Consider the following 14,053-nt stretch of genomic DNA (forward strand, 5'->3'; position numbering starts at 1 on the left):
TGGCCATTCGCAATGGCAGCGCCGCCCCGCCCACCTTCCCCCTGTTCCCTCCCCCTTCCCCACGTGTCCCCGCCCTCACGTGGCCGCCCCCCCCACAACGTGTCCCCGCCCTCACGTGGCCGCCCGGCGCGCAGGCGCGGTGCGGGCCGTGCCGTGCCACAAGATGTCGGCGCTGGGCGCGGTGGAGGCCGGAGCCGGACCGGGGGGGGCCGCGGCCGCCCTGTTCCGCCCCGTGGGCGCCGAGGACGGCGAGCAGCGGCCGGCGGAGATCGAGTCGCTGTGCATGAAGTGCCACCGCAACGTGAGGCGCCGGGGGGCGGCCGGGGGGCGGCGGCGGGGCCGGGAGCCGCCCCCGCGCCTCACCGTGCCCCGCTGCAGGGCGTGACGCGGCTGCTGCTGACCCGGGTGCCGTTCTTCAGGGAGCTCATCGTCAGCTCCTTCTCCTGCGGGGCCTGCGGCTGGGCCGACGCCGAGATCCAGGCGGCCGGCAGCATCCAGGAGCGCGGCGTGCGCTACGCCCTGGCCGTGGCCTCCCGGCAGGTGAGCGGCGCCCCTGTCCCACGGCGGGCCTCATCCTGCTGGGAATAGAGCGCTGAGCCCCGAGCCGTGACGGGAGTAACGGTGGTGTGGCGCTGAGCGCGCAGCCGTGGGGGTGCGGGGCTCTCCCTGCGTGCCCTGCTGTGATGAGGGGCGTCCGCCGGCCTCGCCGGGGCTGCGAGGAGGCTGCCCCTCAGGTCGGGGGGGGCTGGGGTTGAGCTGGGTGCTGAGCGGTCCCCGAAACCCCAACTCCAAGCGTGGTGTCCCGGCTGTGTGCCGCAGCAAGCGGGGAGGCTGCTGGAGCTGGCCCGCAGCTAAGGCGGCTGCTCCGGGAGAGCTGCGTGCCCCGGCGTGGTCGGCAGGGTGTGGGAGGTGCTGGGCCTGCGCAGGATGCTCGTGGTGATTGTGAACTGTCGTGTGCAGGACATGAACAGGGAGGTTGTGAAGACTGACTGCGCCACGACTCGGATTCCAGAGCTGGACTTTGAGATCCCTGCCTTCTCCCAGAAAGGAGGTGGGTATGGCGCCTGCGCCCCTTCGCATGCCTCCATCACGTCCAAGGCAGCGCGAGGAGCTGGCCTCGTGTCTGTGCGTGTGGTCGGTGCGAGCTGGCAGGATCAGCACCACTGCTGTGGTGTACTTAATGCTGCCAACGCTTCTGTTTTCTCTCCCTTTCAAGTTCTTACCACCATTGAAGGCATAATTGACAGAGCTGTTGCGGGCCTGGAGCAGGACCAGCCTGTCCGCTGGGTAAGATGCTGTGAAAGAGGAATCTCTTCAGAGATTTGGTACATGCTTACTTTGTTGCTCTCCACTCTGCTGATTAGAATTGTATCAGGCTCTGGTTTGTTCTATTGACAGCATTATCTTCAGCTCTGGGTTACCCCTGACGTCAGTCTCAAATGTGTCTCTCTTTTTGCAGGCAACAGACAAAGAGGTGGCAAGTAAAATAGATGAGTTCATTGCTAAATTAAAGCAGCTAAAAGAAGTACATTCTCCTTTCACATTTGTAAGTATGTGCAGAAGGGCAGACCCGTTCCGTTGGAAGTGTGGGCTGGCTTCCTAAGGCTTTCTTTGGCTCTCTTCTGCTGTAGATCATAGATGATCCTTCAGGGAACAGCTTTGTGGAGAACCCGTATGCACCACAGAAGGATGAAGCTCTTGTGGTTACTCATTACAAGAGGACTCCCCAGCAGGCTGCCATGCTGGGGATTGAGGTAATGTGGAGGTGTTGTGCTCCCTTCCTGGCCGGCTGTGCCCTCCCCATCGCTGGTGGTGTGGTGTCAGCTTTCTGCACGTGTGAGGCCACGTGGCCTGGGCATGCACTCCTCTGTCCCTCGCTGCCTGGGAGACCCCAAATGAAAAGGCAGGTGCAGGTAGAAGTTAATGCTGTTTCTGGCCTCTCCTGTTGCAGGGAGAGGAGTTGGATGAGAAGCCAGCTGATTCTGCAGAGGATCTGAGGAATGAGGTGGGTGACTTTGCAATCTCATGATGGCTGTGTTGAGGTGACTCTGGTACATGGGGCTGGCTGATACTCCCTGACTGCCCTTTTCGTTCCTTTGATCTAGGTACTGCAGTTCAACACCAACTGCCCCGAGTGCAACGCTCCAGCTAACACAAACATGAAGCTAGTGCGTATCCTGTGAGTGACAGCGCGGGGTCAGGCTGGTGGCGTCTGCTGGGGTCTGTGCAAAGGCCAGGGTGAGGGTTGCTTTGTGTGCTGCTCTAGATCTATTCTGCTGGATCCATAAGGCATGAATAGATGATACCTAGCAGAGGGCGCAGGCCACTTTGAGATTTTTCTATTGTTGAATTTTCCTTGACTGCCTGCTCCAGAAATCCCCCACTTCAAGGAAGTGATTATCATGGCCACAAACTGTGACTCCTGTGGGCACAGGACAAATGAGGTGAGCTGGTAAACTATGGAGCTCTTCTTCTTTTTGTGTGTTGGGGGGAGTTCTTCTATTCTTTCATGGATAGATGTTTCTCAGACTCCCTGCCAGTGCTTCACACTGCTCAAAACGCAGCAGTTTGGGCAAGCCAAGCAGGGAGGCTGGGCTCACAGTCTGTTTCATGAGGTACATTGATGAAGTGCACTGCACTGAGCATAAAGCTGAAAAACTGACTTGCTTATGGGTGGGGGCCAGATCACCTGCAAGCTGTGCTGAAGCTGACGCGTACAGCGAGGTTAGGCTGGGTCTGTTCAACTCGCTGGAAGGCTCCTGAGTTCCCCAAATGAGGGGAGAGAGTTCTGTACAGAAGAGCTGCGTTTAGTGAAAGAGGGTCATCCAGCTCCAAACCTGCCCGGGTTCCCGAAGTGTAAGGGGCTGTCCCTGCGTCTGGTGCAGCCTTGGCACTGTGAGCTCAAAGCTGCCAGAGCAGGCCCTCCGAGGGCGTCGTGGCCTGACTTCCATATAAATTATGGCCTGACCAGTGTAAAAGTCGGGGCCACTGACTGCCAGGTGTTCCTAGGTGAAGTCTGGAGGAGCGATAGAACCCCAAGGCACCAGGATTACCCTTCGGATTACAGATCCTTCAGACATGACAAGAGACATCCTAAAGGTAAAGAGCCTTTGGATACCTGCCCCCCTGCTTGTTGACTGCCCCCTCCTGCAGAGGGTGCCTGGTGGCCCAGCTGTGGGGTGGGCTGTCAGGACTCACGTGGGGGTTCCTGTTACAGTCGGAGACGTGCAGCGTAGAGATTCCAGAGCTGGAGTTTGAGCTGGGAATGGGAGCACTGGGAGGGAAATTCACCACGTTGGAAGGGCTGCTGAAGGACATCAAAGACCTGGTAAGTGGTCCTGTGCTGCTGTCTAGTGGAGCTCTGCCAGAAGTGTTTGTATTCCTCTGCAGAGCAGTGCACTGCTCCTCTCATGCTTCTTGTTCCCTTCCCAGCACAGTGTGCTGGTTGTGCTTGTGGCTACTTACTTCCAGTTTCTGCTGTTCCCACCTAGCTCAGTGGCAGCACAGGTCAGACTTGGGCATGCTGTCTACTTGGGTCCTTGTCTTCTGCTTGAAGGGTCCTTCTTGACACCCAGCAGAGCTCAGACCCCTCTGTATTAATGTTTGGCCTGTGTGTGGCAAGGGCACTGTGGGACTGGGTTTCTCCTGCCCTGCGTAAGCGCTGGGTCTGCTCTTCCAGGTTGAGAGAAACCCCTTCACTCTCGGGGACAGCTCTACTCCAAGCAAAAAAGAAAAGCTGCAAGAGTTTGTTGGCAGACTGCAAGAGGTGAGTGTCCTCTTAACCCTCAAACTCCAATGTGGTTTTGTCGTTGCAGTTAATGGAGTGTGTTTAACTGAACTCAATGGCGAGTGCCACAGAACCTCTTTGAGCTGTTCCACGCTTGTATTCTTTGCTCTCACATGTTTGTCAAGCAGCTGCTGTTAACTAAGGAAGATGTTAAACTCTCTGAAGTGTGCCATGGATCTCTTGGTACCAGAAGTGCCGAAGGACTAGAAAGCCTTAATGTATTGGCGTGCTCTCTTTCTGCAGATAATAGAAGGAAGGACAAAGGCTCACTTTGTAATGGATGATCCAGCAGGCAACAGCTACCTTCAGGTACAGTGGTGTGCACTCAGACTTCCTGAAGTGTTCTGAACAGCTTGGGTCTATTTTCTTTTTTTCCTTGTGTGTTGGCTGTCAGGGTTCCCTGGGGGCTTGTGTAACGAGGGCGTTTCTGCGGGCTCTGCCCGGGGAAGGAAGACCGCTGGTAAATTGGGGGGAGGGATGATGGCAGCAGTGTCTGTGTGTGGGATTAGGGGCTGGGAATGGGGTGGTTCTGTCTGGGGCACGGTGGACGAGCCTGAGGCTTGGTCCAGGGCTGTTGGGTTTGTCTGGTTTGGAGCTCCTCAGCCCCGGGCAGGAGGGGAGGGAGGCTCAGGAGGCTTCTCTCTGCCCCGCAGAACGTGTACGCCCCGGAGGAGGACCCGGAGCTGAAGGTGGAGCGCTACGAGCGCACGTTCGAGCAGAACGAGGAGCTGGGCCTCAACGACATGAGGACCGAGGGCTACGAGGCGGCGGCGGCAGACCGATAGCAGGACCGATAGCAGCGGGGCCAAGCCCCCTCCGTCCGCCTTCCTCAGCAGCAGGACTTGCTCCTTCCCGGGGCCGTGTTGGGGTGGTTTGGGTGGGTTTGGGGTGGGTTTGGGTGTTCTGGGTGTTCCAATAAAGCGCCTGCAGCTCCCACCCTGCGCCCGGCTCCTCGCGGGGGGGTGGTGGTGGTGGTGGTGCGGGAGGCCACGCCCACACCCGGTGACCACGCCCCCACAGCCGGTGACCACGCCCACCCGCCGATCACAGCGCTCTTCCACTGACCACACCCACTCCCCAAGCCACGCCCCCTCGCTCGGTGACCACGCCCGCGCCGCCCCTGGCCACGCCCCCGCGCCGCCCCGTGTCCCTCGGCGGCCGCCGTCCCCCCCCCCGCCGTCCCCGTCCCGCGATGGCGGCGCGGGGCCTGTCGAAGGCGCAGTACCTGCAGCGCTACCTCAGCGGCCCGCCCGCCGCCCAGCCCCGCCGCCGCCGCAGGAAGAAGCCGCCGGGCGCCGCCAGGGCCGGGTGAGTGCGGGGCCGAGGCCTCCTCCCCTCCTCAGTGCCGCCCCGGGCCCGGCCCCCGGCTCCCCGCTCCCCGCCGGGCCCGGTTCCCCCTTCCCGGTCTCCCCCCCCCCCGCTGACGGAGGCCCCGGGCCCGCCCGCAGGATGCGGATCGTGGACGACGACGTGAGCTGGAGCAGCCTGGCCGCCGGCGGGGAGCAGGAGGAGGAGGAGGACGAGGGCGACCTGCCCGTGGTGAGCGCCCCGAGAGGGCGGCGGGCACCGGGCGAGGCCTGTGAGGGGTGGAACGGCCCCGGGGGGCGAGGGGGGAGAGGAACCGGGGCTGCTGGGCGCTGCGGTGCGGGCCGGGAGCCGCAGGGTCGTTGGGTTGGGAATCCCGCCGGGGTGGTCGTTAGGGCTGGAATCGCAGCGTCGTTAGGGCTGGAAAAGCCCCCCACGATCATCCGGCCCGGCCGCCCCCTCCCACCATGTCCCCATGTCCCCAGCACCACGTCCAACCTCTCCTCCAACACCCCCGGGACACTCAAGACAAAGGGGAGAGAAGCCTCGAGTCCAAAATCCTTGAGTCCAAGCCCTTGGACAGCTGCTGCTGTCACCCACAAGCAGGCAGCTTACACATCCTTCTTACCCACATAGTCGCACCTAATCGCTTCTTTTGCAGAGCATAAGCCCATTTCTGTTTCTTTTTCCTTTTATAAGTTGCGTTGTTTACTCTAGCGTTTCATCCTTAGGTGGCAGAGTTCGTTGATGAGCGTCCCGATGAAGTAAAGCTCATGGAGGAGTTCCGAACAAATACGAAATGGAAGCTTCTAGGAGGTGAGGCTAGGCCTTCCTGTCACTTCTCCCTGAATGCTTTGCCGTTCTAAACAAAAAAACGGCAAGGTAAAAATATTGCTAGCTCGCAAAAAGTCTTTAAGTGCTGAAGAGATCACAGTCTGTGGAGAACCTTACTGATGGTAACTTACTGATGGTTTTTCTTCAGACCAGAATGAAGACTCACAGAGTTCGGACATCTCAGTACCTGCCAAATCTACCACAAGGTCTGTATTTCCAGCTAGAAATTCTTCTCTTAGTTAATCCTTTTTTTATTTGTTTTGGTCGTCCTCTGTCTCATTCTGCAGTTTCAAAGTCTGCTGCAGTGTGAGAAGTAGCATACACGGGGATACCTCTTCTGCTGTTGAATCCCCTCTGGATGGGGGAGAAAAGCTGTCAGCTGGCACGTCGTTTAGGTTTTTGCAAGATATGCAAACAGCCATCCTGCAGTCCTTTGATATCAGAGAAATCTGGGTGGTGACTGGCTGCAGACCTGGAACACAGTGAGGATGGCAGCATTGCAATGTGCCTCTCTTCTGACAGCAGTTGTGGGATGTTCTGTGATCAGAGCCCAGGCTCAGAGACAGCCTGGTGGGGCGTTTTGTCGTGAGAAGGTGATTTTATGAGGGCACAAAGTGGGTTTTATAGTCTGAGTGTTACGAGGGTTCCTGCAGACTTTAAAGTGATACTAACAGAGTTTTCCTGTGATCTAAGTTGTCTTGGAAGGTTTCTCGGATCTGTTTTGGTAAGTCTGTGGCTCAGTGATGCAGGTTGCTGTTATTCTATCCTCCTTGTAGCTTTACAGGTTCCATTTTGTTTCTGTTTCCGGTCTGGAGACAGCAAAGCAAAACAAATAAGCTAATTCTCATTTGAAGTCTCCCTCCTCCTCCTAGGCGACAGCGCCACGACTCCCCAGACAACACGCCACCAAGGCAACTGCGGCATGACTCCCCGGATCTGTCTCCTCCTAGGCGAGAGAGAAACAATTCCCCCAGCCTCTTACCTCCCAGGCAACAGCGCCACGACTCCCCCGATCTCTCCCCGCCGAGACGGAAGCGCCACGACTCCCCCGATCTCTCCCCGCCGAGACGGAAGCGCCACGACTCCCCCGATCTCTCCCCGCCGAGACGGAAGCGCCACGACTCCCCCGATCTCTCCCCGCCGAGACGGAAGCGCCACGACTCCCCCGATCTCTCCCCGCCGAGACGGAAGCGCCACGACTCCCCCGATCTCTCCCCGCCGAGACGGAAGCGCCACGACTCCCCCGATCTCTCCCCGCCGAGACGGAAGCGCCACGACTCTCCAGAGCCATCACCACCCAAGCAACAGCGCCACGACTCCCCCGATCTCTCTCCTCCGAGACGGAAGCGCCACGACTCTCCAGAGCCATCAGCTCCCAGCCGGCAGCGCCATGACTCCCCGGATCTCTCCCCGCCGAGACGGAAGCGCCATGACTCCCCCGATGTCTCTCCGAAGAGAGTCAGTTCAGCAATGGGAAAAAAGGGCTGCAAAACAACGGAAAAGTCACTGTCAGGGGGGATGCAAGGAGAGCAACCTCATCTCCAGCATGGCTTCTCTGACAAGTCCTCGTCACGTCAGAAGCGGCAGGCTACTCCAGATCTGTCCCCTCCACGGAAGAAGAGGGACGATTCTGACCCGGATTCATCGCCACGTCGGCAAAAGAGGTCTGGGTCACCTAGTCAGAAAAAGCCGAGTAGAACAAAAGGTGAGTCTGTAAGAGTGCTTGTTCTGTCTCTGCTGATCGTTGCTGGCTGCCCGGTCTGTGGTGGTGTTTGCATGCTTCTGAGGGTGAGCAGTGTGGAATTAGTAGTCCGTAAGCAGGGAATGGTAGCAGGCAGTTTGCCGCTTCCGTTGGTGAAACTAGTTCTCATAATCCTACTTGTTATTAGCTTGAGCAGAGTTAACCTACAGGTTAGCTGGGTGAGGCTTACAGACTTGTCTGAAAGGAAAACTTACACCTTGTCTCCAAGCAATGCACGTTCAAAGGAATAGAATTTAAAGACTGATGCCGCGTGTTTGTCTTTTCCCTGCAGCTTGTCACCTCTGAAGGTATTGATTTTTCCGTGAGTTACCTCGTGCATCACCACGTTTAGACCTCCCGTGATTCTAGTACGTGTTTGCGTTACAGGTGCTTCCCCGGACGCGAGAAAGCCTAGGCACGTGCCCTCGCCTCAGAGGTGCCTGAGGCATGGCTCCGATTCGCCGCCTCCACGGAGGGCCACCCGGAACGCCTCCGATGCAGACCTTTCTCCCCAACGGAAGGATCGCAGGTTAGGCCTGTTCTGTAGTGATTCCCCTAAGCAGGGTCCTCTTCAACAGAATCGGAGCAACTCTTCCGACTCTGATTTCTCTCTTCTGTGAAGGACTTTGCCCACTGGGAAGGATCAGCAGAGCTCGAGGAGTCCCACTGATCTCTCGCCTCATCACCACCGTGACTCCAAGGGATCTCCCAAGAAGGTAAGGGTTTTGTCTTTCCATCTGAGCTCTAGATGACTTCCTTCTGATAGAAAACTTCACAAGTCCAATGGCTTACAGACTGTAGAGCAGAAATACACCTCATCCGGGCAGCTGTGCTGGACTGTCAACTTGCTATGAGATGAGGCGTGAGGTGGGCATAAGGGGACTCTGTCTCAGTCCGCTGTTTTTCTTGGAGGGCTGTGGAAGCTGTTCCCAGGGCTGGCAGCAGTGCGGCTTTGTAACGTGGCTGTCCTTCCTGATACTTCTCTTGACTTTGGGCCATCCCCTCATTATGCCTCTGGGTTACTGGACAGCTCTCAGCTAGCAGCAAGTGTGATTCTTGTTTGATTCACAGGCAAACATGATGATGTCTGGGGTCAAAGCTGGCTTGGTGTCGGCTGATGTGCTGCGGAGGGAGCAGCAAGAGCTCAAGAAGCGTGAGAGAAGTAACAAGCGCTTGGAAGGTAGGGGTCTAAAACCACTGACGAGCACCAGCTTGCTTTATTTTTCTCTTCTTTCTGCTGGTTCTCAATGCTTTGTCAGGCCCTGTCCTGAGTGCTGGTTGTTGATGGAGAGCAACTCTGTGCAGCAGCATCTAGACATGCTGATGGATTCCTGGGGGTCGGGTCAGTGGGCCTCTGAAAAAGAAAACACGCTTATAAATGGTGATTTCAAAGCAATGCTAGTGAAATAGTTGGGGAGGTGAGAGGCTTTTACACTGCAAGTCCTAATCTGAAGAAGTGAACTGGTGTTCAAAGAGCTCGTGGTATGAGCGTGGCTATGTGGGGCAGCAGCTAAAAGGAAAAGCTGTGATCTTGCCTGTTATCGGTAGGTAAGCTCTTTCAATGGCTAGAGCATGTAAAAGGAAAATATGCTGAGATGAGTTACAATTAGTCACTGAATTATCTGGAGACTGTGAAATATTCCAAAATGAGTGACTTAGGGCATCTGTCACCCTCAGAGGAATCCCGGCACACTGAAACCATCTTCCGAGACAAGTCAGGCCGCAAGAGGGACCTTGCGCAGGAACGACTTGAGCAGAAGCAGAAAGATGAAGCCAAGTCCGAGAGAGATGAACAGTACGCCAGATGGGGAAAAGGGTAAGGGTTTTTCTAGATCCGTGGTCGTTGGGTCTCGCATCACAACTCCACTCCCTGCTTTTTCGTCCTGTTTTGGTACCACCAAAGGTACCGCTTATAGCGGTGGTTTTGGCGGCATGTCGTTTCACAGGGTCAGGGACTGAAGGTTAGTAATGTTTTGAGTTTGAGCCTGGGACCAGGGTACAACATACTCCAACGTGTCTTAGAGACCCCCTGAATTATCCTGTCCATTGCTGCATGTGCTTTGGGAATGCTGCACGCAACGGAAGTTCAGGATTGTGATTGCAAGTCACAGTAAAGGATTCTGTGGTTTTGGGATAAAGCTTTGTTTGTGTTCATTTTCAGGCTAGCACAGGGGAGGCAACAGCAGCAGAATGTGGAAGATGCAATAAAAGAGATGCAGAAGCCACTGGCCCGTTATATTGATGATCAGGATCTGGATCGAATGCTGCGAGAACAGGAGAGAGAAGGAGACCCCATGGCTGACTTCATCAAAAAAAGGAAGGCCAAGGAGAACAAAGAAAAGAAAGGTATGGGTGTTAAGCTACACTGGTGTAGGTTTTAAGGCCCAAGGAGCGTAGAAGTGCAGCTGCTGTTTAATTAATAGCATAACGTTGCTTCATGGCAGCTTAGTCCTTGTCTGGAGTTAGTGACACAGCAGTATTTGCTATTAGTGGCTTGTTACTAGTAACTGTTACTGTTATTTGTTAGCTTAGAGAGTGTATCCAGTGACTTAGGCAGTCAGCATACTGCAGTTTGATTAAGGGAGTGTCGGGAATTTCCACTGGGAGCTCCAGCTGGCTCTTAGGCAGTCTGTGTGTTAGGTCTGTGTATATATACATAGCTTTTAGGTTGATGTGATCACAAGATTGCACTGTAGTAGTAAATGGTTGTATTGCTCTTTCTGTCTCTAGAAAAACCTAGGTACAATGGACCAGCACCTCCACTCAACAGATTTAACATATGGCCGGGGCATCGCTGGGATGGCGTGGACAGGTATATAAATGTTCCTGAGACATTGATATCGTAGAACAGCAGTAAAACTAAAAGGGCTTTTACTTCAAAGAGCTTACAGTGAATGAGATTTAGCATATTCAGCCTTTACATTGCCAACAATTATGAGTGGGTGGTAAATACGTCCTTGCCTGGGACAGAAAGGAGCAAGGCTCTAATCTGATCAGGTCCTTCAAGGCCTGTAGTGGCTCTGACGAGGCACCAGGGGAGCATGCTGTGCTGTGTGTTGGCACTGTGTTGCATCTGTTGGCTGATAGCAACGGTGCAAATAGCTTCTGTAACGGGAACAGGGGGCAGGAGGCAGAGAGACCGCCTCAGCCTCAGGATGTAGTCGCTGAACTCTCATCAAAGGCACTAGCTGCTGTTAACCACAGATCAAGGTGGAAGCTCAGCTGGAGACGGCAAAGCAAAAATAGTGAAAAACTTGTGATGTCTCTAAAAAAAAAATGTTGTCGCTTTAGAAAATCTCCTGTACTGCAGTCTTGGTATCGCTTTGTAGGTCCAATGGATTCGAGCAGCAGCGCTTTGCCAGGATAGCCAACAAGAAGGCGGTTCAGGAGCTTGCGTACAAGTGGAGCGTTGAGGACATGTAGGCAGAAGAAAACCATGCAGAACAGCACGCCTGGACTAGAGGGCCACCTTCTACCGCTGCCGGGGCCATTAAGTAGCGGCTCCCTCTGCCTGGACCAAGCGCTGCCCTCAGTGTATCCCGGTGGGCCGCCTGCCAAGAGGCAAGGCTGCATTTAGAGGAGAGCTGCTGAAAGAGGATTTCCTGCCAGCCAGCGTGGACTAGTGTGGAGAGCTGCAGCGGTGCTACGTGGGGTGCCGCAGTGGCCGAGTGTGCTGGAGAGGTGCAGTGGCTGCTGCCTGCCGCTGCTCTCTGGCGCTCCCTCGTGTGGTGCTGCAGACACAGACTCCTGGCCCATGTATTCCTCGTCTAACAAGCTGTAGAAACTGTGCTAAATTGTTTTATGCCAAATGCTTTGTCCTCTGAAGGTGGTTTACAGATCTTCAGGTGTCTTAAATCTCAGGGTTTTTCATGGTGAAAGTATGCTGAGAACTTGGTCGCTGGAGAGTTAACCTCATCCAGTAGGTCAGTCTGCTCCAGTCGTGGTTGAGTTCTTCCAGAGAGCATCCGTGCCCTAACGCTCAGTACTGTGAGCTGATTTGCCTCTGGGCTCCTGTCAGATCTGCCCCCATGTCCTTGCTAGTGAGCCCAGAGGGCTTCTCTTCAGTTTTGTGCAGCTATTGTGCCCGCTAGTTCACGGAGTCATCGGCGTGCAGTGAAATTAATAAAGCAGAGCTGCTCCTTGTCCTGCTGGAGTTGTGCCAGGCGGGTTGGTCTGTGGCAGGAAGCCGCTTGCTGTGTATCTGTCGCTCTGGTTCTACCCTGGAAGAGGCTGAAAGAACAACACGCGATGTTATACTTGAAGGCAAAATCTTCAGAAGCTCCGGCAGCTGCTTGGGGGTCGATTTCTTGTGGAAATAAACATGCAGAGGCTGCTTAAACTGTTTCCCCTGACCATTATTTGCTTCAGAGTAGCTAATGGTCATGGATTAGTCCCCACAGATGTTTCTCCGGACAGTGCTGCTTGGCACTTCCTTACCACTGCTGCCTGGGGGCTCGCTCCAGCGCGGGACGTAACCCCTCTCTTGTGATCAGATTTGTCGGGCTTGGAGCTGGAGGCCAGGCGGAGTGTTTCACTCAAACCCTGCTTGCGAGAAAGCACTTCTGGAAATAAATACAGTTGTTCTTGTTTACGTCCCAGAGAGCATGTATTAACTGCAGCCAGCAGTTTCCATGGAGATGCCTTGTCTTCAGTAGTGATCAGGGGCCAGTCATCAGCATTGCTCTTTGCAGCGATTCGCGAGCAGTAGGAGGGCTGTGGGTGAGAATATAATGACAAAGTTTTCTCTGGAGTGTGTGAGCCTTGAGACTTTCTTCCCTGTTTTTCATTCCCTGTTATGTTTCTAGCCGTCCTGAAATCTGTATGTACACTTGTAAATAACAGCTTTCTTTTTTTACTTGATTTGCGTGTGCTGTTTTTTTCCAAGGCAAGGATGAGGTGGGTAAATAATTGTCAGCCTGCTGGTAAAAGGGTTGGATGTAATTTCCTCTGCTGCCATCACAGTCCGTGGTTTGCTTGGCCGAACAAATTGTACTTTGCTAACATCTTTTTCTGAGTCTGTTGGTAACTATCCAGCTAAAAGCGGGAACTTGCTGGACCGTAGCTGCGCTGACAGCCCCGCTGGTATTTATGGGGTAGTCAGAAAAGCCTCGCTGCTGGGCACAGGTACCCTCCATCCCTGCTTGCGAGTACATAAACCACGGACTTCTATCCACAGCCAGCGACTGGGGTCAGGAGAGGAATGGAGAATGAGGCACCATTCGTAGATCCTGTGGGAGTGAGTTGTGGTTTCTACTTTAATAGCTAAACCGAGGGAAACAGCCCTGAGCAGGGCTCATTTTTTGTGGACACAAAGGCGGTGTAAAGGAACACTTGGCTTGTGTGGGCCCTGCTGTAGCCTGTCAGGCAGGAAAGTAGTTTGGGAGTGCGAGGCACTAGTGGGAAGCAGCAGTAATGGTTCAGTGCTGCAGAGCTGCTTGCTGCAGCATATTGAAAACCCGCTCTTCAGTCACGCGCGGGTTCTGCGTGTACTTTTCCCTTCACCACCAAGGTCCTGGTTTATTCCTGTAACCAGGAGGAGTTGCAGCCTTGAAGGACAAAGTTACTTTTAACACGCTCATTTTTGATCTCACTTAAGAGCGCTTCTGGAGATGTATTTTCTTGTGTTGTTATTTTTTTTCTTTTTTTTTAATGTTGAATTACTGAATTCACCTTAGAATTGTTGCTGTGTTTAGATGCTTGTACTTTCTTGTTCACCCCGCCTGGGTGGAAGCGTGCTGCTTTCTTACAGAGGAGCAGAAGAGCGCAGCTGGCTAGCTAGCATGGAAGTAGGGAACATAAGTTGCTGTTTAGGAAGGCAGAGCCATCTTGGCACTGGTACTAAGCACGGTGCTTTTTTAGCACCTGCAAACAGCATAAACTTCTGCTCCTGCAACTTATTCTGAAGGCTCCAGTTTTAAAATTCTAAATGGAGGTACGTGTTTATTCCTACCACAGGGACCTTAGAGCAGAGCTCAGTACGGTACTGAATTTATATAATTACATCTATTACAATTTTATTACCAGATACTTCCTTGCCAAGATATATCTGTGCGAAGTAACAGAGTATAGGAGAGCTTAGATGATGCAATTTAACCATTAAAATGAATCCTTTTCTATCGTTGCCTGGATGCAAATTGGCAAGTGCGGTGATGGCTGTTGTGGATGCAGCTGGACTAATACCACAGGGGAACTGAAATGGCCCTTCAGCGTGAGAAGGGACAGGAGAGCCGCCTCTCCCCATCTGCTGAGCGGCCTGGGAGCGCCGCTGGACTGAAAAAGCCTCGAGTCGTGCCGGTGCCTTGCCAAGGGCCTGCTGGTAGACTGCTGCCGAGGTGCTGCCGCAGCTCCCTGGGGCTGTGCCCGCTGGAGAAACCAGGTCTGGGGCT

General features: G+C 54.5%; 2 protein-coding genes across 3 annotated transcripts; both read left to right on the forward strand.

Annotated features, from left to right (window-relative positions):
* Positions 1-119: 119 nt before the first annotated feature.
* On the forward strand, positions 120-4,723 carry ZPR1 (ZPR1 zinc finger). Its single transcript, XM_035555569.2, has 14 exons — positions 120-301; positions 379-540; positions 961-1,051; positions 1,217-1,287; positions 1,460-1,546; positions 1,632-1,754; positions 1,952-2,005; positions 2,106-2,172; positions 2,374-2,444; positions 3,010-3,099; positions 3,218-3,328; positions 3,680-3,766; positions 4,031-4,096; positions 4,441-4,723. Exons 1-14 carry the CDS (start codon positions 164-166, stop codon positions 4,570-4,572), a joined length of 1,350 nt encoding a protein of 449 aa, XP_035411462.1. The 5' UTR covers positions 120-163; the 3' UTR covers positions 4,573-4,723.
* Positions 4,724-4,927: 204 nt separating this feature from the next.
* Positions 4,928-12,526, forward strand: BUD13 (BUD13 homolog). 2 transcript variants are annotated; one of them, XM_035555567.1, is made up of 12 exons: positions 4,928-5,095; positions 5,236-5,326; positions 5,824-5,908; positions 6,075-6,132; positions 6,799-7,631; positions 8,055-8,196; positions 8,290-8,383; positions 8,739-8,847; positions 9,345-9,483; positions 9,829-10,013; positions 10,398-10,479; positions 10,997-12,526. In XM_035555567.1, the coding sequence occupies exons 1-12, from the start codon at positions 4,980-4,982 to the stop codon at positions 11,088-11,090; spliced, it is 2,028 nt and encodes a 675-aa protein (XP_035411460.1). In that variant the 5' UTR covers positions 4,928-4,979; the 3' UTR covers positions 11,091-12,526. The 2 variants fall into 2 exon arrangements, with proteins under 2 accessions (XP_035411460.1, XP_035411461.1); XM_035555568.2 differs by lacking the exon at positions 4,928-5,095 and having other exon boundaries at positions 5,264-5,326; positions 5,810-5,908; positions 10,997-12,499.
* Positions 12,527-14,053: the final 1,527 nt, after the last annotated feature.

The sequence above is a fragment of the Cygnus atratus genome, chromosome 22, assembly GCF_013377495.2.
Source record: "Cygnus atratus isolate AKBS03 ecotype Queensland, Australia chromosome 22, CAtr_DNAZoo_HiC_assembly, whole genome shotgun sequence".
Classification (NCBI taxonomy): Eukaryota; Metazoa; Chordata; class Aves; order Anseriformes; family Anatidae; genus Cygnus; species Cygnus atratus.

Excerpts from the sequence above, each read along its gene's own strand:
- ZPR1 (XM_035555569.2), top strand. The coding sequence starts at position 164 with ATGTCGGCGCTGGGCGCGGTGGAGGCCGGAGCCGGACCGGGGGGGGCC. Across the intron at positions 1,547-1,631 it reads TACATTCTCCTTTCACATTT|ATCATAGATGATCCTTCAGG; the intron begins GTAAGTATGTGC and ends CTTCTGCTGTAG. Across the intron at positions 3,329-3,679 it reads TGAAGGACATCAAAGACCTG|GTTGAGAGAAACCCCTTCAC; the intron begins GTAAGTGGTCCT and ends CTGCTCTTCCAG.
- BUD13 (XM_035555567.1), top strand. The coding sequence starts at position 4,980 with ATGGCGGCGCGGGGCCTGTCGAAGGCGCAGTACCTGCAGCGCTACCTC. Across the intron at positions 5,096-5,235 it reads CCGGGCGCCGCCAGGGCCGG|GATGCGGATCGTGGACGACG; the intron begins GTGAGTGCGGGG and ends GCCCGCCCGCAG. Across the intron at positions 8,848-9,344 it reads AAGTAACAAGCGCTTGGAAG|AGGAATCCCGGCACACTGAA; the intron begins GTAGGGGTCTAA and ends TGTCACCCTCAG.